Raw genomic sequence first — 26659 nt, forward strand, 5'->3', positions numbered from 1 at the left:
TAATAAGCACAGGAACACAGAGGAGGAGCCTTCATCCAAACAGGAATGGCAATGAGAGAAGGAAGAGGGAAGAATTAACCCAGGCCAAGAGGTGGAGTGGGTGGGGCACAGAAACCCTGCAAGAGAGGCACTAAGGCATGAAACAGATGTATTTTGGGCAGATATGACATTATCACGTCCTGGAGCACGAAGGTGAGTAATCCTGGGAAATGATGGAGAGGTGGGAGGGGGAGGAAAAGGGATGGCAGAAAATGATCCATTTAAGCTCAGCCATCTGGTCCATGCTTGCTGGTTATCAAATGTTTACCACATAATATTAACTGATTTATGTAGGACAAGAAGTCTCTCCTGTAGGCCTCAGAACTCATATTCAGCTGTACACTTCAATTCACCTCTGCTTCTTAATTTTATTTAAAATTTTTGAAAAATTAGGGGTGCCCGGGTGGCTCAGTCGGTTAGGCGTCTGACTCTTGGTTTCGGTCAGGTCATGATCTCATGATTCCTGAATTTGAGCCCCCCACCCCCTCCCCCAACGACTGCGCTGACAGTGTGGAGCCTGCTTGGGATTATCTCTCTCTCCCTCTCTCTGCCCTTTCCCCACTCACACTGTCTCTGTCTCTCTCAAAATGGATAAACTTAAAAAAAAGAGTAAATAAAAACATTTTAAAAAGAATTTTGAAACATTAATACATGTACTTAGTTCAGATATTAAGTGACACAAACAGATATACATACAGTAAAACGTTAAGTCAGCCTTCACCTTCTCATCTCCACTCCCTTGCTCTCCTGCCTTGAGTTAGCCACAATAGGATTTTTTCAGAATTGGAATTACTAGTTTTTTAAAATTTTGCAGCCTGGTATCTGGGCTGCACAATGTCATCCCAATTTGGAAGAAGCCACATACAATGCAGGCTATCTAAATGTCTTGAGCCCAGCAGAACAGGTCTAAAGAGAGTAAGTGTAGTTTTCCCTGAAGCTCACCTCAACAGAAAATTCAAACTTTCAAATGTTTATGAGAAATATGCCTATTTTTAACAGTGACCTTGATTAAAATGATAAAAAAATTAAAAATTCTTATGGGCCAGAACTTACAGCTAAGAGTTTGCCCGAGGTAATGGAGTAAAGACTGAAAGGCAAGCTTCCTGACTACCTGCTCAAGTATTCAGTCTTTTACTGCACTTCCGGGTGGTTCTGAAAACCAGGAAAATAGGAAAATTGGAAAATAACAGTATAACAACTGTGAATGGAAATATAAATCTCAAGTTACCTCTGCTTTTAAATAGGCAAGGGAGGGGCACCTGGGTGGCGCAGTCGGTTAAGCGTCCGACTTCAGCCAGGTCACGATCTCGCGGTCTGTGAGTTCGAGCCCCGCGTCAGGCTCTGGGCTGATGGCTCGGAGCCTGGAGCCTGTTTCCGATTCTGTGTCTCCCTCTCTCTCTGCCCCTCCCCCGTTCATGCTCTGTCTCTCTCTGTCCCAAAAATAAAAAATAAACGTTGAAAAAAAAAATTTAAATAGGCAAGGGAACATGGATACCCTAGCTCTGAGCCCTGTTTAACTAGAATCTTAGTTAATATTAAAAAAAAATTAAAAGTTTTTCAAAAAGTACATTCTGTATGATTCAGTTGTATGAAGTCCAAAACGAGCAAAACTAATATTCTGTAATAGAAATGAGAATGGTTGCCTCTGGGAGGCTGGGAGATTTGACTACAGAGGGGCCTGAAGGAACACTCTCAATTAAGTTAAAGGTTCATATCTTGATTTGATGTGGGCATGGGTATATACAATTATCAGAACTCACTAAACTGAATGGCTACTTAAGGTACATACATTTTATTGTTGATAATTAAAGAGAATTCGAATGAAATGAAATTCATTTGAAAACCAAGTGAAAGTTGCTCACTCTGTGATGTAATTTTTGGTCTTATACAGAGCAAACCAATTGTCTGCTTTAGTCCTTTGAATGTATTTGTGAGTGACCACGTGATTCACCAGTGATTCATTATGCACCAAGGGAAGGAAAGGGCTCAATACACTTGGAGACTTGGAACATTTTTGTGTCATTTCTTTAGTGTGACTGGGTTTTGCAGGAATTCATCAAGCTTTCAGCAGCGATATGCTCTCAGAGATGTTTGCGATTAAAGTGTTTGTCCATCCATCATTATGTTGAGTTTCAAAACACCTGATAAAACAGGAATTATTATTTGTTTTGCAATTTGTGAAGGTAAAATTCAGAAAAGTAAAAAATCTGCCCAATATCCCACAGTTATTAAAAGACAGAGCTGAAATGTCAATTCAGATTCAAGGAATTTGGAATTAGACATGTAGGATTTTGTCCACTATGTCATATTTCAGAAAAATCCAACTCTCTGAGAGTGAGAACTAGGTTCAGAGTGATACTCCTGGAGAATACTGTCACTTCCAGGAACATAGTGAATTGAATGTCATAAGGTAGGGCCAAAACTAGGATGAGGCAAATAGGTACTTAGGGTGCAAAATTTAAGAAGGTGCTTTCTCTGGTTCAGGCAACTGTCAATGGTTGTTGACCATTGTAACCATGTTGACCATTGTAACCATGACCACGTAACATGGTTGTCAACATTACCTTGTTATTACTGATTTAAAGATAAGGAAACTGAATCTCAGAGCTAGGTTAGATTTACTTGACTAACGTTTCACTAATAGTAAATAGCAGAACCAAAAATTAAGAAGGGGTCTTTAAGCTTCAAATTCTACTAAGCCCACTCTTCAATAATGCTTTGTGATTTAGCCATAAGGAGTATTAAGACCATGAGGTTTTTAATTTATTATATGTTTAATAAACAATTGACCAAATGGCTTCCAAATTCAAGTGCAAACTTAGGCAAGAATAACCATCCAACAATTCCTGATCAAAAACTCTCAGCAAAGTAGGAATTGAACTTCCTCAAACTGATAAAAGAGTTTCTATGAAAAGCCTATAGCTAACATCATATTTAACAAAGACTGCTTTGCCCTAAGATCAGGAACTAGGCAAGATGTCTGCTCTCTCCACTTCTATTTCATTTTGTACTGGAGGTTCTAACCAATGCAATAAACCAAGAAAAAGAAATAAGGCATTCAGATTGGAAAAGAAGAATAAAACTGTCTTTGTTCAAAGATGACAAGAACATCTTTGTAGAAAATTATAAGGAATCTACAAAAGAGCTACCAGGTGAAATAAATGAGTTAAGCAAGGCTGTAGGATACAAGCTCAATATACAAAAATAAATTGTACTTCTTGTGTATATTAGCAACAAACAATTAAAAACTGAAAATGTTTTAAAATGTCATTTACAAAATAAAAAATATGAAACACTTAGAAATAATTGATATAAGATATGTAAACCTGTATACTAAAAAAAAAAAAAAAAAAAACAAAACCCAAAATATTGCTGAGAGAAATTAAAGAAGACTGAAATAAGTGGAAAAACACTGTGTTCATGGTTCAAGAGACTCGAGACTGGTAAGAAGTCATTCTCCCCAAATTGCCTGATGGATTCAACTAAATTGCAACAAAATCCCAGAAGGCTTTGTAGAAACTGACAACCTTATCCTAAGATTTATATGGAAATGCCAACTAGAATAACCAAACAACTTTGAAAAAGAACAAAGTTGGAAGACTTATACTATCTGACTTTAAGATTTATTATGAAGATGTAGTAATCAAGACAGTGCAGTGTTGGTATAAAGATTGACAAACCAATTTGATGTAACAAAACAGGGTCCTTACTAGACACATACACTTATGATCAGCTGATTTTATAGAAAGGTGTAAAGGCTATTCAATAGACAAAGGATAGTCTTTTATTCTTATTTTTTGTTGAAGTATAATTGACATACAACATCGTTTTAGCTTCAGGTGTACATCATAGTAATGCAATATTTTTATACATTACAAAATTATCCCCATAAGTCTAGTAACCATCTGTCTCCACACAAAGTTATTACAGTATTATTGACTATATTCCCTATGCTGTACATTTCATCCCCATGACTTATTTATTTGATAATTGGAAGGTTTTTTTCTCTTAATCCCCTTCACCTATTTTGATCACCCCCAACTCTTACCTGTTCTGGCAACCATCAGTTTGTTTCCTATACAAGTCTATTTATGTTTTGTGTTTTCATTTGTTTTGTTTTTTAGATTCCACACATAAGTGAAATCATATGGTATTTGTCTTTCTCTGTCTGATTTATTTCACTTAGTATAATACCCTCTAGATTCATCCATATTGTCACAAATGGCAAGATTTCATTTTTTTTTATGGCTGATTAATATTCCATTGTGCATGTGTGTGTATATGTATGTACATATATCACATCTTCTTTATACATTCATCTAGAGATGGACATATGGACATTTAGGTTTCTTATATGTCTTGGCTATTGTAATTAAGGCTGCAGTGAACACAGGGGTACATAGAGCTTTTTAGTGTAAAGGATAGTCTTTGAAATAAATGGCACTGGAAAGAATTGGGTATCCACTGCAAAAAAAACAAAACAATTTCTGATACATATTTTGTACCATATTCAATAAAAAATTAACTCAAAATGGATTACATGCCTAAATGTAGGAGCTTAAACTATAAAACTTCTGAGAAAATATAGGAGAAAATATTTGCAACCTCGGGTTAGGGAAGATCTTGGATATGATACCAAAAGCATGATCCATAAAAGAAAAAGTTGATAAACTGGACTTTATCAAAGTTAAGAACATCTGCTATTTGAAAGTTATTGTTAGGGGCGCCTGGGTGGTGCAGTCGGTTAAGCGTCCGACTTCAGCCAGGTCACGATCTCGCGGTCCGTGAGTTCGAGCCCCGCGTCGGGCTCTGGGCTGATGGCTCAGAGCCTGGAGCCTGTTTCTGATTCTGTGTCTCCCTCTCTCTCTGCCCCTCCCCCGTTCATGCTCTGTCTCTCTCTGTCCCAAAAAAATAAATAAACGTTAAAAAAAATAAAAAAAAAAAGAAAGTTATTGTTAAAAGAATGAAAAGAGAAGCCACAGACTAAAAGAAATTATTTATAAACCAAATGTAAAAGGCTTATATCCAGAATATATAAAGAAATCTCAAACTTCAATAAGAAAACAAATAACCTAATGAAAATATGGGCAAAAGATTTGAACGAACATTTCACCAAAGAAGGTACACAGGGGGCATGTAAGCACATGAGAAGATGTTCTGCATTACTACATTGCATCATTAGTTATGCAAATTAACATCAAAATAAGCTGCCATGACGCACCTATTAGAATAGCAAAAATTAGAAAGACTGTCCATATCAAGTGTTGCCAATGATGTGAAGTACCTGGAACTCTCCTGTACTGCTTCTGGGGGTGAAAAACAGTACAACCATTTTGGAAAACCCTCTTGCAATTTCCCAAAAAGTTAAAAACATATGCCTACCATTCCACTTCTAGGTATTTACCCAAGATAAATGAAAGCATATGTCCATACAAAGACTTGTACGAGAATATCATAGCAGCCTTGTATGTACTAGACCAAAACTGAAAACCCTAATGTTTATCAACTGGTGAACGAATAAACAAATTGTGGTATAATCCAAACAATGAATTACTATTCAGCAATAGAAAAGAATTAACTTCTGGTGCATGAAACAACATGAATAAGAAGCAAAATAGTTATGCTAAGTGAAATAAACCAGACCTCCCTCCCAAAATAGACCATACTGTTTGATTCCATTTACAGAAAATTCTAGAGAATGCAAACTAATCTATGACATAAAGCAGGTTAGCGGTGGGGTGGATTGAATGGTGGCCTCCAAAAGATATGTCCACATCTCAATTCCCAGAATTATTAATTTACTTGGCAAAAGGGTCTTGGCAGATATAATTAAGAATCTTGAGATAAGGGGGCACCTGGGTGGCTCAGTCAGTTAAGCGTCCAACTTCGGTTCAGGTCATGATCTTTTTGGTTCATGAGTTCGAGCCCTGTGACGATCTCAGGGCTGACTGCTGGGAGCCTGGAGTCTGCTTCGGATTCTGTTTCTCCCTCTCTCTCTGTCCCTTGCACTTCGTCTCTCTCTCTCTCTCAAAAATAAATAAACATTTAAAAAATAATCTTGAGAATAAGAGATCATTGTGGATTATCCAGGTGGGATTTTTTTTAAGTTTATTTATTTATCAAAAAAAATTTTTTTAATGTTTGTTTATTTTTGGGAGAGAGACAAAGCATGAGTGGGGGAGGGGCAGAGACTGAGGGAAACACAGAATCTGAAGCAGGCTCCAGGCTCTGAACTGTCAGCGCAGAGCCTGCTGCAGGGCTTGAACTCCCAAACTGCGAGTTCATGACCTGAGCCAAAGTCGGACACTTAACCGACTGAACCACCCAGGCACCCCTATTTATTTTGAGAGAGAGAGAGAGCACAGTATGGGAGGGGCAGAGAGAGAGGGGGAGAGAGAAAATCCCAAGCAGGCTCTGCTCTGTCAGTCCGACACAGGGCTTGATCTCAGGAACCATGAGATCATGACCTAAGCTAAAATCCAGAGTCGCGCGCTTAACTGACTGAGCCGCCCAGGCACCTCTCTAGGTGGGATTTTATTATTTTTTTTTTTTAATTTTTTTTTCAACGTTTTTTATTTATTTTTGGGACAGAGAGAGACAGAGCATGAACGGGGGAGGGGCAGAGAGAGAGGGAGACACAGAATCAGAAACAGGCTCCAGGCTCCGAGCCATCAGCCCAGAGCCCGACGCGGGGCTCGAACTCACGGACCACGAGATCGTGACCTGGCTGAAGTCGGACGCTTAACCGACTGCGCCACCCAGGCGCCCCTCTAGGTGGGATTTTAATTTAATGTCAAGTGTCCTCATAAGAGGAAGACAGAGGAAAATTTGAGACAGAAGAAAGGAAGACCCCGAGAAGAGGTCAAAATGTGACCACAGAGGCAGAGATTATAATAACTGGCCACAAATCAAAGAAAAGTCAAAGATACCAGAAGCTGAAAGAAACAAAAAATGGCTTATCCCCTAGAGCCTCTAGAGAGCGTGGCCCTGCTGCCACCTTGATCTCAGACTTCTGGCCCCCAGAACTGTGAGGGAATAAACTTCTATTTTAAGTCACTCACTGTGTGTAATTGTTATGGTAACCTCAGGACACCAATACAAGAGGTTCCCTGGATATGGGACAGCAGTGGAGAGAGGGAAAGTGGGAAAGAGAGATTACCAACAGGCCAGAGTAAACACCTGAGAATGATAAATATTCTCATTATCATGATAGAGGTGATGTTTCATGGGAATACACACATCAAAACTTATAAAATTATATGCTTAAAAATGTTTAAGTCCATTGCACATTAACAAAGCTGTTAAAAAGAGGGGTGCCTGGGTGGCTCAGTCTGTTGAGCACCCGACTTCGGCTCAGGTCATGATCTCTCAGTTTGTGAGTTCGAGCCTCGCGTCGGCTCTGTGCTGACAGCTCAGAGCCTGGAGCCTGCTTTGGATTCTGTGTCTCCCCGTCTCTCGGTCCCTCCTATGCTCATGTGTTGTCTCTCTCTGTCAATAATAAATAAACGTTAAAAACAACAACAAAGCTGTTAGAAAAAAGACATCATGGGTCTAAAACAAGACTCCACTTGCAATATTCTGACCTCTTCTGAGTAGTCCACATAACATTGAGACATGGTGCGTTCTCAGGAAACTGATCATAAGATGAAACCTCGCCATATGAAGCCCAGCTGAATAACCTCAGAATATTAGCATTGGGAGAACGGACATTCAAAGATACCAAGTATTGCTACGTGCAAGAAAAAATGTTCTCATCTTATATGAACTCCATTAGAACTGAGACAGATCCTGGTACAAAGAACTTTGGTATAAAGTGTTGTCCACAGATAAAATAGCTGTTGGAGGAGCAGATCCTGGGAGACCACCTAGATATTGTAGAGTGGATGCCTCTCTTTGACTCTTTCCTCTGTTGGGTCCTGTTTTTCTTGATTTCTTATCTTTCCAATTCCTGCTTTTTTCCCCTCCTCTGATGTGTTGCTGGAGCATGTGCTTTTTCATAGCTTCCAGAAAAGGAACAGCTAAGACAAAACTGTTTTAAATTTTGCATGTCAGATTCGTCTTTTGGCTGGGGATAAAATTCTAGGCAAAACTAGAAGTATTTCTCTTTAGCCTTTTAGCTTTCAGTGATGTTGAAAAGCCTGATGCTATTGTTTTTAGAATCTTCTCTTTGCCCTTAGTGTTAGAAATTTCACAATGATGTGGTTTGTTTGGGGCTTTCATTTTTCCCTTATTGTGCAGGATATTCATGGCATTTTCATTTGGATTCATGTCATCCAATTCTGGGAACTGTCTTGTACATATATATATGTGTGTGTGTATATATATATATATATATATATATAAAATGTATGTATTTTTAATATTTTTCCTTCTGGTTTTTAATTCCTTGAATCTTCACTAGCTATATGTTAGACTTCCTGGATTGCTCTTCTAATTTTTGTATTTCTCTCCTATTGTCCATCTTTTGTCCTTTTGTTCTATTTGCCAAGAGTTTACCCTTACTTACCTTCTATAACTTCTTTTGAGTGATTAATTTGAACTATCATATTTTTAATTTCCAAGACATGTTCTTTTTCCCTCAACAGTCCATTTAAAATAAGCATTTGTGTTTCATACAAGCAAGACGATCTCATCTGAGGATTTAATTTTTTTCAAAGTTATTTCCCACCATTTCCTGAATTATGGATTTCCTCAAAATTTTTTCCTGTTTGGTCTTTTTTTTATTCGCTAGAATCTTTCTTCAAATGTCTGCCGATCTTCAGCTGCTAAAATGAGATGTAATGTGTTGTCTATATATACAATGTGTTGGTGGGAGGATGGATGTGTGTAGATTCCTGGTGAAAGGTTATGTTAGTGACTTGGCTTTACTGTAGTTAACAGGATTGTCAACTGAGAATTTTTTTTGTTGGTGGACCCTCCAAATATATCTGTAGTAATTTTTTTCTGGAGTTGTTCCCCCAAAAACGATTTTTTTCTTCAGATCTTTCATTCATTTTTAAAAATATATTGTCAAATTAGCTAACATACAGTGTATACACAGTGTGCTCTTGGTTTCAGGGGTGGTTCATCACTTACATGCAACACCCAGTGCTCACCCCACAAGTGCCCTCCTCAATGCCCATCACCCATTTTCTCCTCTCACCTGCCTCCCCCTGCCCCCGCATCAACCCTCAGTATATTCTCTGTATTTAAGAGTCTCTTATGGGTTTGCCTCCCTCTCTGTTTGAAACTATTTTTCCCCTTCCCTTCCCCCATGACCTTCTGTTAAGTTTTTCAAGTTTCACATGAGTGAAAACATAGGATGTCTGCTTTTCTCTGGCTTATTTCACTTAGCATAATACCCTCCAGTTCCATCCACATTGTTACAAATTTCAGTCTTTTTCATTGCCAAGTAATATTCCTTTCTATATATAAACCACATCTTCTTTATCCATTCATCAGTCGATGGACATTTGGGCTCTTCCCATGGTTTGGCTATTGTTGGAAGTGCTGCTATAAACATTGGAGTACATGTGCCCCCTATGAATCAGCACTCCTGTATCCTTTGGATAAATTTCTAGTAGTGCTATTGCTGGGTCATAGGGTAGTTCTATTTTTAACTTTTTGAGGAAACTCCATACTGTTTTCCAGAGTGACTATGCCAGTTTGCATTCCCACCAACAGTGCAAGAGGGTTTCCCTTCTCCACATCCTCGTCAACATCTGTTGTTTCCTGAGTTGTTAATCTTAGCCACTCTGATCAGTGTGAGGTGGTATCTCAATGTGGTTTCGATTTGTATTTCCCTGATGATGAGTGACGTTGAGCATCTTTTCCTGTGTCTGTTGGCCATCTGGATGTCTTTGGAAAAGGGTCTATTCATGTCTTCTGTCCATTTATTTACTGGATTATTTGTTTTTTGGGTGTTGAGTTTGGTAAATTCTTTATAGATTTTGGCTACTAACCCTTTATCTGATATGTCATCATTTGCAAATATCTTCTCCCATTCTGTCAGTTGCCTTTTAGTTTTGTTGGTTGTTTGCTTTGCAATGCAGAAACCCCAAAAAGGATCTTTTCATCTCTTGCCTAAAGAGATAAGCCTGACTGCCAATATTTGGGGAATGGGATAGGGAAAGATGCTGTGAGATCTCGTACTTAAGTATGTAGACTTTAACTTGTTCCTCATTTTCAATTTATCAACTTGTGTTCCTGAATTGGAAACCTCTCTCGTTCAATCTCTCCAGTCTTGTAGGGTGGAACAAGGGTTAGTCACCTAGTTGCATTGTTTGGGGCTTCTTATGTAGACTTCGAGCCAAACTCCTTGCTTTAACATTTTTTTTCATTATCATTTTTAAGTAAGCTCTACGCCCAATGTGGGGCTTGAACTCATGACCCCAAGATCAAGAGTTGCATACTTTACTGACTGAGCCAGACAGGTACCCCCCAAATCCCTCATTTTCAACTCATTGATCAACTGCCTTCCAAAGAACCTAGGTACCACGAAGCCTTTCTAGGGGTTGGAAAGACCAGTTAGCCTTGCCCTTGTCAACGACTCATTTTCAGGAATTTAGGTTTTGGTTTCTTCCTTCACGTAAGCCTGTAAAGATAGGGATAGTATTTGTCACATCGAGTCTAACGCATCATCTGGCCCCAAAGGAATACTTAACAGATGTTTGTGGAAGGTCTAGCTATATGAAGTGAGCACTAAACTTTGAGCAATAATTTCTTCATCTACAAAGTTGGAATGGCCATCCCTGACTTTGCAATTTCACAGTGTTACTGTGAACATCAAGTAGTGAAAACATGTGCAAAAGCTTTGTAATATGTAACGATTTCCTGTGCAGCTTGGTTTTCGGGCAAGGAGGGATTTTATGCCACTAGAATATATGTTTTACTGGAATTTTCATTTTCATGTATATGAACTTGTCTTTTATATTCCCATCTGGTAGACTCATCTTCTCTTTCTTCTCCCACTATCTTTGCTAAATCACCATTCGGCTTCCAGTCACTGTACTAACTCTAAGGAACTGGAATCCCTCCCAAGTGTAGACTGTGGAGTGATCACACAAAATTGCCTTTCTTTGGAGGAGCACATTGAATAGAAGTTAGCCTTCATCTTAAGGCAATATTTTAAACAAAATTTCATACTTATATAATTAATTAATAAATCCTTTAAGAATTAATCTATAGAAAAAAATTTTTTAAAGAATTAATCTGTAGAAGTTGGTTCATCAAGTACCAGATATTTATAGTTATGAGTAAAGTACTAGAATTACAGAATGAGAAACTCAATACTTTTCTTATTATTTTTGGTGACAAGTAGGCATTAGAGGTGACGTTGGTTACAACTGAAGAGTTCAGGGAATCAATATGTAGATGCCATATCTCACCCAATACACAACCTAAAAATTACTTTCAGGGCTTCAAAACTATCTATTCAAAATGTAATTAATTAGAATATAAATGATGGAGCTTAAATACAAACATCTGACAGAAGGGATAGGGTGATAAGTGTTATCATCATGGTAAAAAGAAAAAAAAATCCAAATAAATGGCCAGAACATTGTCTTTTTGTCACTACTGCTCTTGGACTTCTTAACGCACAATTCCGAAAAGCCAGAAAGAAAGCGCACATTTAAAACTTTGATCCAGGGACACTTCGGTGGCTCAGTTGGGTTAAGCATCTGACTCTTGGTTTCGGCTCAGGTCATACCTCGAACATGAGTTTGAACCCTGCATCAGGTTCTGTGCTGACACTGCAGAGCCTGCTTGGGATTCTCTCTCTCCTCTCTCTCTGCCACTCCTCTGCTCGCTTGTTCTTTTTCTCTCAAAATAAGTAAACTTAAAAAAAATTTTTTAAATAAATAAACTTTGACCCCAAAGAAAAAGATACAAATCAGTGGCAACTGCTGCAAAGATTCATTTCTCTGGCTAATTATCAACAACATGTAGATAAAAAATAAAACAGAAAAGACCTCTAACTCTTATCTGGTAGATAAGCTGCAGTGAAGTCAAGATGGAGACAAGGTAAAATAATTACCCCAAATTGGTATTATTATTTCACTCTTGTCAAAGAATCAACCCAATATCATGAGATTTCAATTACTTATAAATGTATTTTTTTCTTAAGAATTTTTAAAATCATATTTCAATAATTCTTAAAATGGCTCAACAACTGAAAGAAATAAATAAGTATTCAAATGGTTCAAAGAATAAAACAAAATCTCGAGTTTAATTTTACATTCTTGCTCTATTTCCAGACTATTTAAACATTTTAATTTTTAAAACCTCTTATTGAATATACTTCCTTATCTCCCTAAGAGATTCCTGAGGGTAAGAATTTAAAGAAAAAAAATCCATGTCCCTCTCAAATGAATAGGGGGCTAACTCCTCTAAACACAAACCTTCTATTTCTCTCCTTTCATAAAACAGACAAAGACATTATTGTTCTCTAGTTTTATTATTTTTCAATCTTCCCAACACATGAACTATAACTCATTTTGAGATTTTTCAGTGCATTTCACAGCAAAAATGAACAAGGGAATCATTAAAATGGTTGTACATAAACCAGTTATTCTCTTATAATTTACAATTTGTTGAAAAAATTATTGTTTTGCTGTTTTCATCCTATTAAACCCTTCAATAAAACACAATTTATCAGAGCACAAAGCTTAAACTTCTTATGATGATGCAAGAGACACAGCCACCTACAATGGCTGATGACTAACAGGTATATGTTACACACACTGATTGGAAGACCACATCAGAAGAAACAGAGTAAGGCACCACTCTTGGAAAATTAAGGTAGCTTGCAGTAACAAGTGTTGAGCACCATAAGTAGGTACTCAATAAATACTTGAATGAATGATGAAAGCCATAATTAGCACTATTCTTTTAGTTGCCAGCAATCCTTCAACCTCAATAAAATACTTATTAAAAAAAAAAAGAGATTTGTACCTGAATACAACTTCCTGATATCTTTTTTCCTAATATCTTTTCACTTCATATTCTTTCTTCAGCATTTGAGTTTCCTTGAGAAGAAAAGAAAACCATACCATACATGCACTCAGCCACATATATAACTTCTGAATTACTGACAAATATGAATAGTTGTTTTAAATTTGAATGGGCAGAGGTAAGATGAAGCATACTTATTCAGAGGGATAGCACATAATACTGGATATTAATCTACAAGTGAAAAAAAGGTAAGGAAAAAAAAGTAACAGTTTTATTTTTTAAATGTTTGCTTTGTTCTTTAATGCCTCAGTTTTTGAGAAAGGCCAAGATCTCATCATATTGACATGAACACATTTAAAAAATTGTCTCTCAAGTGTAACATTTAATAAAACTAGGTATTGAAAAATGTTCTGAAATTTTTCAAGTCAATGTTGTTTTCAAGTATAATAAAATGCTCAGAAGAAAAAATTCTCCATGGTTATAATTCTAATCAATTTATAAATATACTTTTTAAAAGAGAGTTCCAACAGAGGTGGATAATGGATAAGTTCCTCAGACACAGGCACACAGTCTCTTTGAAGGAACAGAATGCCTTGTTACTACAACCTGGCTGATTTTTTTAACACTGATTTCAGGCACAATGGCTGAATCCACTTCTGGGTCATCGTCCTCCTCCTCTTGGGTTTGTTTGTAAGAGCAGTGAATACTTCAGTTACTGACAGAAAGCAAAGCACAAACTCTGAAAGAGACTTCACTCTTTACTATAAAGAAATCAAAATCACTGAGTTCTCACGCTTGTGTGTATCTGCTGCCCCCATGCAAAAATAGGGGATTTAAACCTAACTTTAGGAGCAGGAGCTGGATAAAAGATGAATCATCTAACAATTCACGTGAAAGGTTTTCGGATGATATTGCTCGTATCACATGAACAGGTTGGTGAGAGGCCCGTCGTGCGTCTTCAACACTTTGGTCTTGCTGCAGTTCTGTGGTGCCCTAACAGGGACATTCGGGTTTAGCCAGATTCAGTCTGTGCAATCAGGAAGCAGGTTACTCAGTGCAATGACTCCATTCTGGGAGGGTTTAGGGTAAACAGAGAAGAAGTTCATTTGGTCGAGTCTCAGATAGTGTGTGTCACTCCGCAGGCTGTGTTGCTGGAACTGTTTTCCAAAGGGGCTTATGATAAACCCAGCCATCTCCCTGAAACAAGTAGAAAAATAAATTAAATTCCTCTAATATTTTTACAATCAGTAACCAAAACTAGAAGCAACATCTTCACTAAGGTGGAATTCTACTGTCACATACATACATACATACATACATACATACATTTATTTATTTATTTATTTATTTATTTATTTATTTAATTTTTTCATGTTTACTTATTTTTGAGAGACAGAGACGCGGGGCTCAAACTCACAAACCACGAGATCATAACCTGAGCCGAAGTCGGTGCTTAACCGACTGAGCCACCTAGGCGCCCCATCTACTGTCACATTTAAAAACCAGACATAAGCATATTTATTTATATCTCTATTCATCTATATTTCTCATATTTAATGTTATTCTTTTAGTAATAGGATTTTTTCTGGAAAATTATTTTTAAAAAATAAAACAACAAAATTTGTTTAATTTGTACTATAATAAGGAAATATTTATTTTATTTTATACAAGGAAATATTTTAATAAAAATTTTACACAATATAAAAAAAAAAACAAAAAAAAACAGAGTTTTTGTGACGGAAAAAATTCTCTGTGCTTAAGACATCAAATAATGTCTGTGGTTTAGCTAGGATCAGGGGAGAAATTCTGGTCCGGGGGCACCTAGTTGATGCTCCATCACCACTTTATTTGCAGAAGTCATTTGTAGCAATTCTGCTAATTTTGCCAAGACACTGCAGACTTAGCCTCACCCACAGAGTGACAGGCAGCAGGTGGAGCACAAATGGTCATCAAGCTACTAGCCGTTCTCTACTCAACTCTAGTAGTTGAGTATTATTTTCTAGTTATTTCCCAACTCTACTCCCATTAGTTTTCCCTGGCTCCTGTGAATAGGATACTACGAGGAGCAAAGTTAGAGTCAGAGAATGAACTACAACCAGAGAAGACCAAGCAAGGAAAAGAAATGCATGAAGCCACATACTGGAGTACAGGACTTGACACAGTTGAGGTCAGGGTAGCTAAGAGTAGAGTTCAGTGTTTATGGGACTAGGCAAAGTAAGTCAGATCTGAGGGGACCCTGGGTGGCCCAGTGGGCTAAGCGTCTGGCTTTGGCTCAGGTCATGATCTTACAGTTTGTGGGTTCAAGCCCCATGTCGGGCTCTGTGCTGACAGCTCAGAGCCTGGAGCCTCCTTCAGGTTCTGTGTCTCCCTCTTTCTCTGTCCCTTCCCTGCTTGTGTGCTTTCTTTCTCAACAATAAATAAACATTAAAAAAATAAATAAAATAGAAGTCAGATCTGAACCTGTCTTTAACCCATAGCTCCTTCAATTTATTTATACTATATATCTCTATCTCTATCTATCTATCTATCTATCTATCTTTCTATTCTTATTCCAAAAATGACTTAAGACAAGCAATTACTTGGCTCCTAATGACAAGGACTCACTCTCTCCTTGAATGAATTTCATTAAATGATGAATTTTTTTTTAAATTTTTTGATTTTTTTGTTTTTAAAGTTTAGAGACAGAGAAAGAGTGAGTGGGGGAGGGGCAGAGAGAGAGGGAGAGAGAGAATGTCAAGCAGGCTCCACACTGTCAGCATGGAGCCCGATGTGGGGCTTGAACTCACAAACCATGAGATCATGACCTGAGTTGAAACCAAGAGTCAGACGCTTAACCGAGCCACCCAGTGCCCCTTTTTTTTTTTTTTTTTTTAAAGTTCACTTATTTAAGAGAGACAGCAGGCATGAGCAAATGGGGGAGAGGTAGAGAGAGAGAGAGAGAGAGAGAGAGAGAGAGAGAGAGAAAATCCCAAGTAGGCTTTGCACCATCAGTGATGCAGGGCTCAATCCCATGAACCATGAGATCATGACGTGAGCCAAAATCAAGAGTTAGACGCATAACCAACTGAGCCACCCAGGCACCCCAGCTCCTTGACTGAATTTTAGTCAGACTCCTTTGAGTTCTCTTCTTGACTAGGCCTCATCCATGGCCTACTGAACCCAGTTTTAGCAAAGAATTTTGATAAGCCAGTTCACTAAGAATCCCCCCTACTCCAAACCCTGATTTCTAAACTCTTCTTCTTCCACCCTTGATATCTAATCAAGTTCCTCTACCTCACCCCCATCCTTGATATTCGACCAAGATTCTCTTTTCCACCCACTCCTTCGCATTTCCACTTGTCCTTGTACTCAGAGTTAAGTATAATCCCTCTTCTTTACTACAATAGTCCCGAATGAAGTTTTCTTTGACATTTTTAGTAAGTGTCAGAATAATTTTTCTTTAATAATGGCAACCATTAGGTTGTTTATATTAAATCACCTGGTTGATAATTCTCAACTCCTATAGTACTGTTTTTGGAAAAGATGTAACCATCACAGAATGCTAGATTGACAGTGGCTCTTAATAATATCTGTCCAAGAATACATGAGAAGTAGCAACTTTACATGTCATGTTAGTAGCAAGAATTAGGGTGCCTACCTTTTAAAATCTTATTAATTGTACCTTTTTAAAAAAAGATTTTAAGTAATATCTATACCAAACATGGGGTTCAAAACAACCCTGAGGTCAACAGTTGCATGCTCTATCAACTGAGCCAGTCAGGCGCCCCTATATCTTGCAGCCATTATAGTTGCTCTCAGACCCCAGAGTTCACTTTTAATGAATTAGAGAGGTCTTCCCTTAGGAATTCTCTTCCTAGAATCTGTTCCTGATATCTCAGCTTTCTTAATGAGTTTGAAATGAAAAAAACCACAGTTATCAGACTATAGCTTTGAATAATAATTACAAACTTCTATTTTTTCATCTAAAAGAGTAGATATGTAAAGTACTTTCTTTTTCTTATTCCTATCCATGGAAATGACCAATATTTATAATAGGTACCCAATGATTAGAAAAATGAAAGTAATGAAGCAACTATAATAAACTTAAACTTATAATAAATAAAAAATAAATAGAGTTTTAAGGTTAATAACTATGCAAAAATCAAAATTAAATTACTTTTTGAAAATTCCTTCTTGATGGACCAATATTAAAATTCAGTGGGCTTCTTTAGACTTGGCTACAGTAAGAAAACTTTTTTTTTTTCCTTTTAAGTAGACTCTCTACCCAACATGGGGCTTGAACAACCCCGAGATCAAAAGCTGCATGCTCTTCCCACTGAGCCATCAGGCACCGCTGACAAGAAAAAAAAATTTTTTTAATTGAAAAAAAAATGTTTGTTGAATTTTTGAGAGAGAGAGAGAGAGAGAGAGAGAGAGCGCAAGTGGGGGAAGGGCAGAGAGAAAGGGAGAACAGAATCCAAAGCAGGCTCCAGGGTCTAAACTGTCAGCACAGAGCCCAATGCGGGGATCGAACTCAGGAACAGTGAGATCATGACTTGAGCCGAAATCACACACCAACTGACTAAGCCACCCAGGCGCCCTGAGAAAATTTTTCTTGATAACAGCTCTGGTCTGCAGTCATTCACCTTACTCTGAGTTCTACCAGAAACTAATAAACCAAACCAAACAAAGATCTTTAAATTTAGATAAGAATCTGGCAATTATTTGGTCTAGCTGCAAAATCAGTGCATGAAATCTTCTACCTAAGCCATGGTCTCATATAGAACTAGTGGTTCATTACTATAAAATGTACTCCCCATTATTATTACTGGATTTTTTTTTATTGTTATACAATTCCTTTTTATGTTAAGCTCAAAATTCCTGGTAGTTTGAACCTACCGTGGGACTACTATACAAACTGATAAAAAATTTCTATGTGATAAAGCATATACATATCTGAAGGTTATAATGCATGGTCAATTTTTGGTTTTCTAAGCTGAACACCCCACTTTATTCTTTTTTCTTAAATGTTCCAAAGATTCTAGCCAGTGCACTAGCCTTTGTGTAGCCAATTAAGTTTCTCATGTCTCCCTTTAAAATGTAGTCTCTGGACATGAACAGAAAGTTTCAGTGTAGTTTGAAAGGCAATAAATTGTCAATTGTCTATTCTATTATTGTGACTGGAGATTATGTTAGCATTTTTGTTTGTGGCCAACTTAATCCCAAAAGCCATTTCATCTGAACTGCTGGTAAACTATTTTGTTTTGTCAAATTGTGAAAAGTTCCATGAAAAAGCTCACGGTTATGCTGGACTATTTTTAGAAATAAAGATGTCTAAATGATAACAACTCAAGAAAGCCTAGTAAACTACAGTAGATAACAAGTTTTAGTCTGAAGACATGTAGGACAAACCTCTTTAATAAAATATTTGGTTTTCCAGGGTGTGCCTGTTTCAGTACGATGCCTTTCTTCAGTCCTCTGGCGTTCTTCCAGGGTACGTTTATGCTCTGTGGCTTTCTCGATTTCAGATTCCCTCAGAGAATCTGTCACATTTTTCCACAATCGCCTATAATTTGAAAAAACACACATTTTACATTCTTTAGAAAAATATAATTAAGTAGAACTTATACCTTGAAATTAACAGTAATTTTTAAAAACTGTTTCCTAAATCAGATCTATAATTTCATGCTTATGAGTTATAAGAATACTGACAACTATGTTTCTGATACTAATGTCAAACATGCTGCTGCTTCTGTTTTCTTTTTTTTTTTTTTTAATTTTTTTTTCAACGTTTATTTATTTTTGGAACAGAGAGAGACAGAGCATGAACGGGGGAGGGGCAGAGAGAGAGGGAGACACAGAATCGGAAACAGGCTCCAGGCTCCGAGCCATCAGCCCAGAGCCCGACGAGGCTCGAACTCACGGACCGCGAGATTGTGACCTGGCTGAAGTCGGACGCTTAACTGACTGCGCCACCCAGGCGCCCCTGTTTTCTTTTTAAATTAAGAATCATTTGTATCTTCCCAAGTTATAAACATATTGTTTTTTTAAGAAGCTTAGGAAATAATAAGCAAAAAGGTAAATACAGTTTTTAAAAGCTGAAAGGTAAGAGAGACCACTTTCTGCTTCTGGACATGATGAAATAATAGGGACCAGATTTACCTTCATGCCTTTAATCAAGTAGGAAACCAGACAAAATATATTGAAACAACGGTTTGTAGATATTGAGCAAAAGCCAGTACAGAACACTGATTCCTGTTAATCGGGAAATAAATGAGGGGAGTCCTATGGGTGCTCCAACTCACTGACTAGAGTTTATAGGCACAGCAGAGACAGGAAAGCTCAACAAACTCCAAGCAAAAGAAAACTGCAAGATAATTCTTTGGGGGAAAAAACAGTCTGTTCAACAAATGGTGCTGGGACAACTAGATATCTATAAGCAAAAAGAGGACCTTAGACCCTTACCTCATAATACAATTTTTACAAAAGATAGGAGAAAAATCTTTTTTTTTTTTTTTAAGTTTGTTTGTTTGTTTAGAGAGAAGCGTGCAAACAGGGGGAGGGGAAGACAGAGCAGGAGAGAGAATCCCAAGCAGGCTCTGCACTGTCATCACAGAGCCTGATGCGGGGCTCGAACTCACAAACCATGAGATCATGACCTGAGCTGCAATCAAGAGTCGGGATGCTTAACTGAGCCACCCAGGTGCCCGGACAGAAGAAAATCTTTAAGTCTTTGGGTTGGGCAAAGATTTCTTAGATATAATACCAAAACCACAATCCATAAAAGAAAACACTGATAATCTCATCTCAGAAAAATAAAACCCTTTATACTGAAAGGAAAAAAAAAAACACTAAGAAAATTAAAAACTGAACAACAAAGAGAAAATATTTGAAAAACACACATCCAATAAAAAATTTGAATCCAGAATTCACAAAGAACTCCTACAATCCAATAGGAAGACAATCACACATTTCACCAAAGAAGATACACAAATGGCTAATTAATTAGCATATGAAAATATGTTCAACATCATTAGTCATTTGGAACATGTGAATTAAAATCACATTTTAAGGGGCGCCTGGGTGGCACAGTCGGTTAAGCGTCCGACTTCAGCCAGGTCACGATCTCGCGGTCCGTGAGTTCGAGCCCCGCATCGGGCTCTGGGCTGATGGCTCGGAGCCTGGAGCCTGTTTCCGATTCTGTGTCTCCCTCTCTCTCTGCCCCTCCCCCGTTCATGCTCTGTCTCTCTCTGTCCCAAGAATAAATAAACGTTGAAAAAAAAAAATTTAAAATCACATTTTAAGACACTATTTCACACCAACTAGAATGGGTATAAGGCAGGCAATAACAAATGTTGATGAGGATGTGAACTGGAACACTTATACATTGCCAGCAGGAATGTAAAAGGATGGAGCCATCTTGGAAATTAGTTTGGCAGTTTCCTGAAAAGTCAAATGTAAAACTTGTAGACAACCCAGCAATTCCACTTTCAGATATTTACCTAGAGAAATGAAAACATAGCCACCCCAAAATTTACATGAGAATGTTCATAGTAGTATTAATCATCAAAGTCCAAAACTGGCAATGTCCATCAATTAGTGAATAGATAGGCAAAATGTGGTTCCATATAATGGAATACTATTCAGCAATATAAAAAAATGAACTACTGATACATACTGTATCATGGATGAACCTCGAAAACATTATGCCAAATGAAAGAAGCCAAGCACAAGGTATCACATATTGTATGATTCCAATCATCTGAAGTGTCCAGAAAAGGCAAATTTATAGAGACAGAAAGTAGGTTCCCTGAGACTAGGGATATGAATGGACATTAACTGTAAGTGGGCATGAGTGATCTCATGGGAGGATGAAGATTGTGAAACTGATTTATGGCAATGACTGCACCATTCAGGAAAGATGCTAAAAATAACTGAATTTATACACTTGAAATAGGTGGATTTTATAATACGTAAAATACATCTTGATAAAGTTGTTTTAAAATTTATTTATTTATTTTGAGAGAGAGACAGATACAGAGGGATACAGACAGAGAGAGAGAGAGAGAGAGAGAGAGAGCGAGCATGTGCAGGGGAGGGGCAGGGAGAGAGGTAGAGAGAGTATCCCAAGCAGGCTCTGCACTGTCAGTGCAGAGCCAGATGCAGGGCTCGAACTCACAAACCGTGAGATCATGACCTAAGCTGAAATCAAGAGTCGGACAATTCAGAGACTGAGCCACCCAGGTGCCCCTTGATAAAGTTTATTTAAAGTGGCACTTTTAGTATTAAAGTAGAATTCAAAGCAAGAACTATGACCACGGATAAAGAAGATTATTTCATAATGATCAAGGGTTAGTACATCAAGAGACATATAATCCCAAATGTGTATGCCCCTAATACAAAGCTTCAAATAACATGAAGTAAAGACTTACAGAACTACAAAAAGAAATATTCAATTATAATTGGTAGTTTCAATAACTGATCTCAGTTACTGATCTCAACTGAACAAGTATACAGAAAATTAGTAATCACACAGAATGCTAGAAAAATACTATCAACCTACTTGAGATAATTGATATTTACAGATTACTGTCACCTAACATCAAAAGAATATACATTCTTGCTAAGTGCACATGAAACATTTACCAAGACAGAATGTATTCAGGGTCATAAATCTCAAAAAATGTGAAGGACTGAAACCATACAAAGTACACCTTTTGGCCAAAATTAAGCTAAATTAAAAATGAATAATGGGAAGATAGCTGGAGATTTTATAAATATTTGGAAATTAAATAATGTTTTACTACATAACTTCATGAGGGGCACCTGGGTAGCTCGGTTAAGTGTCCTACCTCAGCTCAGATCATGATCTCATGGTTTGTGGGTTCAAGCCCTGCATCGGGCTCTGTGCTGACAGCTCAGAGCCTGGAGCCTGCTTTGGATTCTTTCTGTGTCTCCCTCCCTCTCCGCTCCTCCCCTGCTCACACTTTGTGTTCCTCTCTCTCAAAAACCAACATTAAAAAAAAAAAATTAAATAACTTCATGAGTCACAAGGGAAATTAGAAAATATATATCAAGAATTCGAAAGTTGTGAGATATAGACAAAGCAGACTTAGAAATATATTAAATATATATATTAGGGAAAAAGGAAAAACAATGGCCTAATCAGGGGTCAGACAACTATGGCTGGCTGCCCATTTTTGTGAATAGATTTTTATTGTAACATAGGAATATCTATCTATCCTTTCACTGTTTGTGGCTGCTTTCATGCTACAGTAGTAGAGTTGAGTAGTTGTGGTAGAGACTATCTGGCCCATTAGGCCTAAAATATTTATTCTCTGGCCTTTTATAGAAGTGTGCTGACCCCTGACACAAGCTTCCCTTTTAAGAAATGAGAAAAAGGAAGAGCAAATGATGCACCAAGTAAGCAGAAAAGAGGAAATAAAAAAGAGCAGAAATCAATGAAGAAAATAGAAATACAGACAAAAACCAATGAAACCAAACACTAGTTTTCTGAGTAAAATTAATAAATCTTTAATCACATTGATTAGGAAAAGAAAATATTACCAACATGAAGAATTAAAGTAGGGACATCACTACAGATCCTACACGCATTAAAAGAAAACTAAGGGAATATAACTTATATGCCAATAAATTCGACAAATTAGATTAAATGAATCAATTTCTTGAAAGATACACAAACTGCCAAAGTTCACTCAAGCCAATCTCAATATCAAGATATTGAATTTGTAGCTAAAAACCTTTCCCTAAAGAAGACAATAGACCAACCAATACCCCCCATGAATGTAGATATAAAATATCCTTAATAAAATTTTAGCAAAGAGAATCCAGCAGTATCTCTTAAACATCTGCTTTAGGGGTGCCTGGGTGGCTCAGTAGGTTAGGCGTCCAACTCTTGCTTTTAGCTCAGGTCATGATCTCACATTTCATGAGACTGGGCCCCGTGTCAGGCTCAGTGTTGACAAGAGTGGAGCCTACTTGGGATTCTCTGTCCCTCTCTTTGCCCCCCCCCCCTCAAAATAAATAAATAAACATTAAAAAAATCTGCTTTAATATAGCTGGATTCTTATAGCTGTTTCTACATTCAGTCTGTTGTGATATGTTGTTTTAGTTAAAGTATATAAAGAAAACCTGGCCTCACACTGATACGTAGTTGAAAAAAGAATATTTTATTTTTTGAAGTTTATTTATTTATTTTGAGAGACAGAGAGAGTGAGCACGGAGGGGCAAAAAGAGAGGAAGAGAGAGAGAATTCCAAACAGGCTCCCCACTGACAGTGCAGAGCCTGATGTGGGGCTTGAACCCATAACTGTGAGATCATGACCTGAGCTGAAACCAAGAGCCAGATGCCACCCAGGCACCCCTAGATTGCACATATAAGTGAGATCATACAGTATCTGTCTTTTTGACTTATTTCACTTAGCATGATACCCTCAAGGTCCATCCATGTTGTCACAAATGGCAGGTTTCCTTCTTTTTTATGGTTGAATAAAATTCCACTGTATATATATATATACTGTAACTTCTTTTTTAAGTTTTTTAAAAATATTTTTTTAGTAATCTCTACACTCAACATGGGGCTCAAACTTACAACCCTGAGATCAAGAGTTGCATTTTCTTACAACTCAGCCAGCCAGGTGCCCCTATATACTACAACTTCTTTATCCATTCATCTGTGATGGACACTTAGGTTGCTTCTTCCTATCTACCTACCTTCTTGACTGTCTATCTATCTATCTACTATCTTCCACTGTCTCCCACCTATACCTTTTTATTATTTTATTTTTTAATTTTATTTATTTTTTCATAATGATAAGTGTACTTTTTAATCCCCATCTTCTATTTCTCCAACCCTGTCCCCTTCCTTCTGGTAACCATCAGTTTGTGCTCTATAGCTAAGAGTCTGTTTCTTGGTTTGTCTTTTTTTCCCTTTGCTCATTTGTTTCTTAAATTCCACACACGAATGAAATCATATGGTATTTGTCTTTCTCTGACTAACTTACTTTGCTTAGCATTATACTCTCCAGCTCCATCCATGTCATTGCAAATGGTAAGATTTCATTCTTTTTTATGGCTGAATAATATTCCATTGCATACACATAACCAAATCTTCTTTATCCATTCATCTATTGATGGACACTTGGGCTGCTTCCATAGTTTGGCTATTGTAAATAATACTGCTATAAACATATGTAAGCATGTACCCCTTTGAATTAGTGTTTCTGTATTTTGGGGGTAAATACCCCATAGTGCGATTACTGGATCATAGGGTAGTTCTATTTTTAATTTTCTGAGAAAACTCCATACTGTTTTCCATAGTGGCTGCACCAGTTTGCATTCCCACCAACCATGTACAATGGTTCCTTTTTTTCCACATCCTCGCCAACACTTGTTGTATCGGTCCTTTATATATTTTAGATACTAACTCTTTATTGGATACGTCATTTGCAAATTTCTTCTACCATTCAGTAGGCTGCCTTTCATTTTTGTTGATTGTTTCCTTTGCTGTGCAGAAACTTTTCACTTGGATGTAGTCCCAATAGTTTATTTTTGCTTTTATTTCCCTTGCCTCAGGAGACATATCTATGAAAATGTTGCTATGGATGTCAGAGAGATTACTGCCTGTGCTCTCTTCTAGGACTTTTATGGTTTCAGGTCTCATATTGAGGTCTTTAATCCATACGTCGTTTCCATTTAAATTTTATTATTAGCCAAAAATACTGCCAATTGTTTTCCTTGAAGTGCCATGTTCAGATCATCTATTTATAAGAAAAATGTCTGCCCAATACTGAAATTAGAATAGTCATGGTTTGCCATTCATTTAAGTAGAAATGGTGTTTTACGAAAACAGAAATTAGTTCAGCTTATAACTCAAACAACTGCACAAGTGCTTTTCCTCCAGATAACTACCGTACTTCAATATCTACCAGCAGTGCTTTATGCATACTCCCAATCTGTCATGTAGAATAGTAAAAAGATGGGTCCTCAATGATACAGATTTAATAAAACTAACAATCTATACTGCTTTTTCAAGGACTTTTTTTTTTTAAAAACCCTGGCATCTTAAAAAAAATGCAAGTACATGGGCAGTGAAGAACACAATGACTGTGTACAGTTTTGTGCCACTGCCTTGATTACTCTAAGGCCCAGCAGCGCTACCCACAACTGCTGATGCACCATCAGTGCAAGTGCCAACAGAATGAAAGGGCAAATAGCATCTTGGCATTATTATGAAAATAAAATTGAACTTATAAACCTTGTTAAAAAATCTCAAGGACCGTAGGGGGTCCATAGACCAAACCTTAAGAACCTCTCCTTTTGAATCACTATATTGTACACCTAAAACTAATTTCACAATGTATGTTAACTATACTGGAATTAAAATAAAATAAAAACAACTTCTCCTTTAGGATAAACTCCAAAAGAAAAATTTTCCCCAGTCATTACTGTTTTATTTCTAAATGCAATCTGAGTCTTTGGTTAATGGGTATTTAATTCCTTTGTGTATATAGTAATAAATAGTTTAGTTCTACTTACATGATCTGAACTTAAGATGTTTAATGCTTCCTTGTATTTCACTTTTTCTTTTTTAAATTGATACAACAATACTTCCACAGGATATAAAATTTAAATAATTCAAAAGGGGATTCTATGAAGGATTAAGTCTCTTTCCTATCCTACATCCCAGTACTCCTCTCCAGAAGCAACCACTATTTTTCATTTTCTTAGTGGACATTTTTTTTCTCCTTTTATGAACTGCCTCTTTATGTCCTTTGTCCATTTTTCTAATGGGGTACCTATTTTCTTGTTAATAATTTGTAAACGTTTTTATGATAAGGATAGTAATCTTTTGACTATTAAATATTGTAATATTTTTGCCCAGCTTACAAATGCAAACTGGTGAAGTGACCTGCCTAAGGTTGCAAATTAGTGAAAAGGCTTCGATTAAGATCCAGAGCTTCTGACTCTTGTATGGATGTAAGGATAACATACCTGGATTCAAATGGATCTTGCTTCTCCAGAGGTCTTACTCTTTTCTTTGTTACTGCCAACTTCGTTAAATCCACATACTTTGTCTCTCCATTGCTATAAGTGAACTCAAGAACACTATTCCATTCGCCTTGCACTCTGCATACCACAGTATTGGTGATGTTGTGCTTTACTTCACCTGTAACCCTAGAAGCAGGTAAAAAATAAAGATATGCTCTAATAAGTGAAACTGGGCTTGTTCTTAGAACTCTGAAACCTATAAACGTACCTTCTGAATTGTTTAAATTGGGTATACAGCTCACTTCAGTTTGTCAGTGCCAAAGTCAGACTCTGTAAATCCCATGAGAGCTTACTAGGTAATTTTTTCAAATAATATCAACTTTAATCTTTTTTTCTAAGTTTATTTACTTTGAGAGAGACAGTGTGAGTGGGGGAAGGGCAGAGAGAGAGGGAGGGAGAGAATCGCAAGCAGGCTCCCAGGCTGTCAGCAAGAAATGTAACATCATGACCTGAGCCCATACCAAGAGTCCGACGCTTAACCAACTGAGCCACCCAGGTGCCTCTCAACTTTAATCTTCAGAAAGAATATTGGGAATCAAACCAGAGACTAAGTTACCATGAATGATGACAAGGTGTGATCTTTAGATGTTTGCTACAAATAAAACTATTATAATATTAAAACTAAACAGAAATATGA

General features: G+C 37.2%; 1 protein-coding gene across 1 annotated transcript in view; it reads right to left on the reverse strand.

The window, feature by feature from the left end:
• Window positions 1-12456: 12456 nt before the first annotated feature.
• The window catches only part of OSBPL11 (oxysterol binding protein like 11), an 86534-nt gene continuing 72331 nt past the window's right edge, over window positions 12457-26659 (reverse strand). Inside the window, exons 11-13 of the mRNA XM_040484786.1 lie at window positions 25966-26148; window positions 18364-18517; window positions 12457-14169 (exon numbers count right to left, since the gene is read on the reverse strand). Coding sequence (XP_040340720.1) covers window positions 14104-14169; window positions 18364-18517; window positions 25966-26148 — 403 coding nt within the window. The 3' untranslated portion in view covers window positions 12457-14103. The remainder of the gene's footprint in view (window positions 14170-18363; window positions 18518-25965; window positions 26149-26659) is intronic.

The sequence above is a fragment of the Herpailurus yagouaroundi genome, unplaced genomic scaffold (genome assembly GCF_014898765.1).
Source record: "Herpailurus yagouaroundi ecotype Mexico unplaced genomic scaffold, PumYag 162, whole genome shotgun sequence".
NCBI classification, from domain to species: Eukaryota; Metazoa; Chordata; class Mammalia; order Carnivora; family Felidae; genus Herpailurus; species Herpailurus yagouaroundi.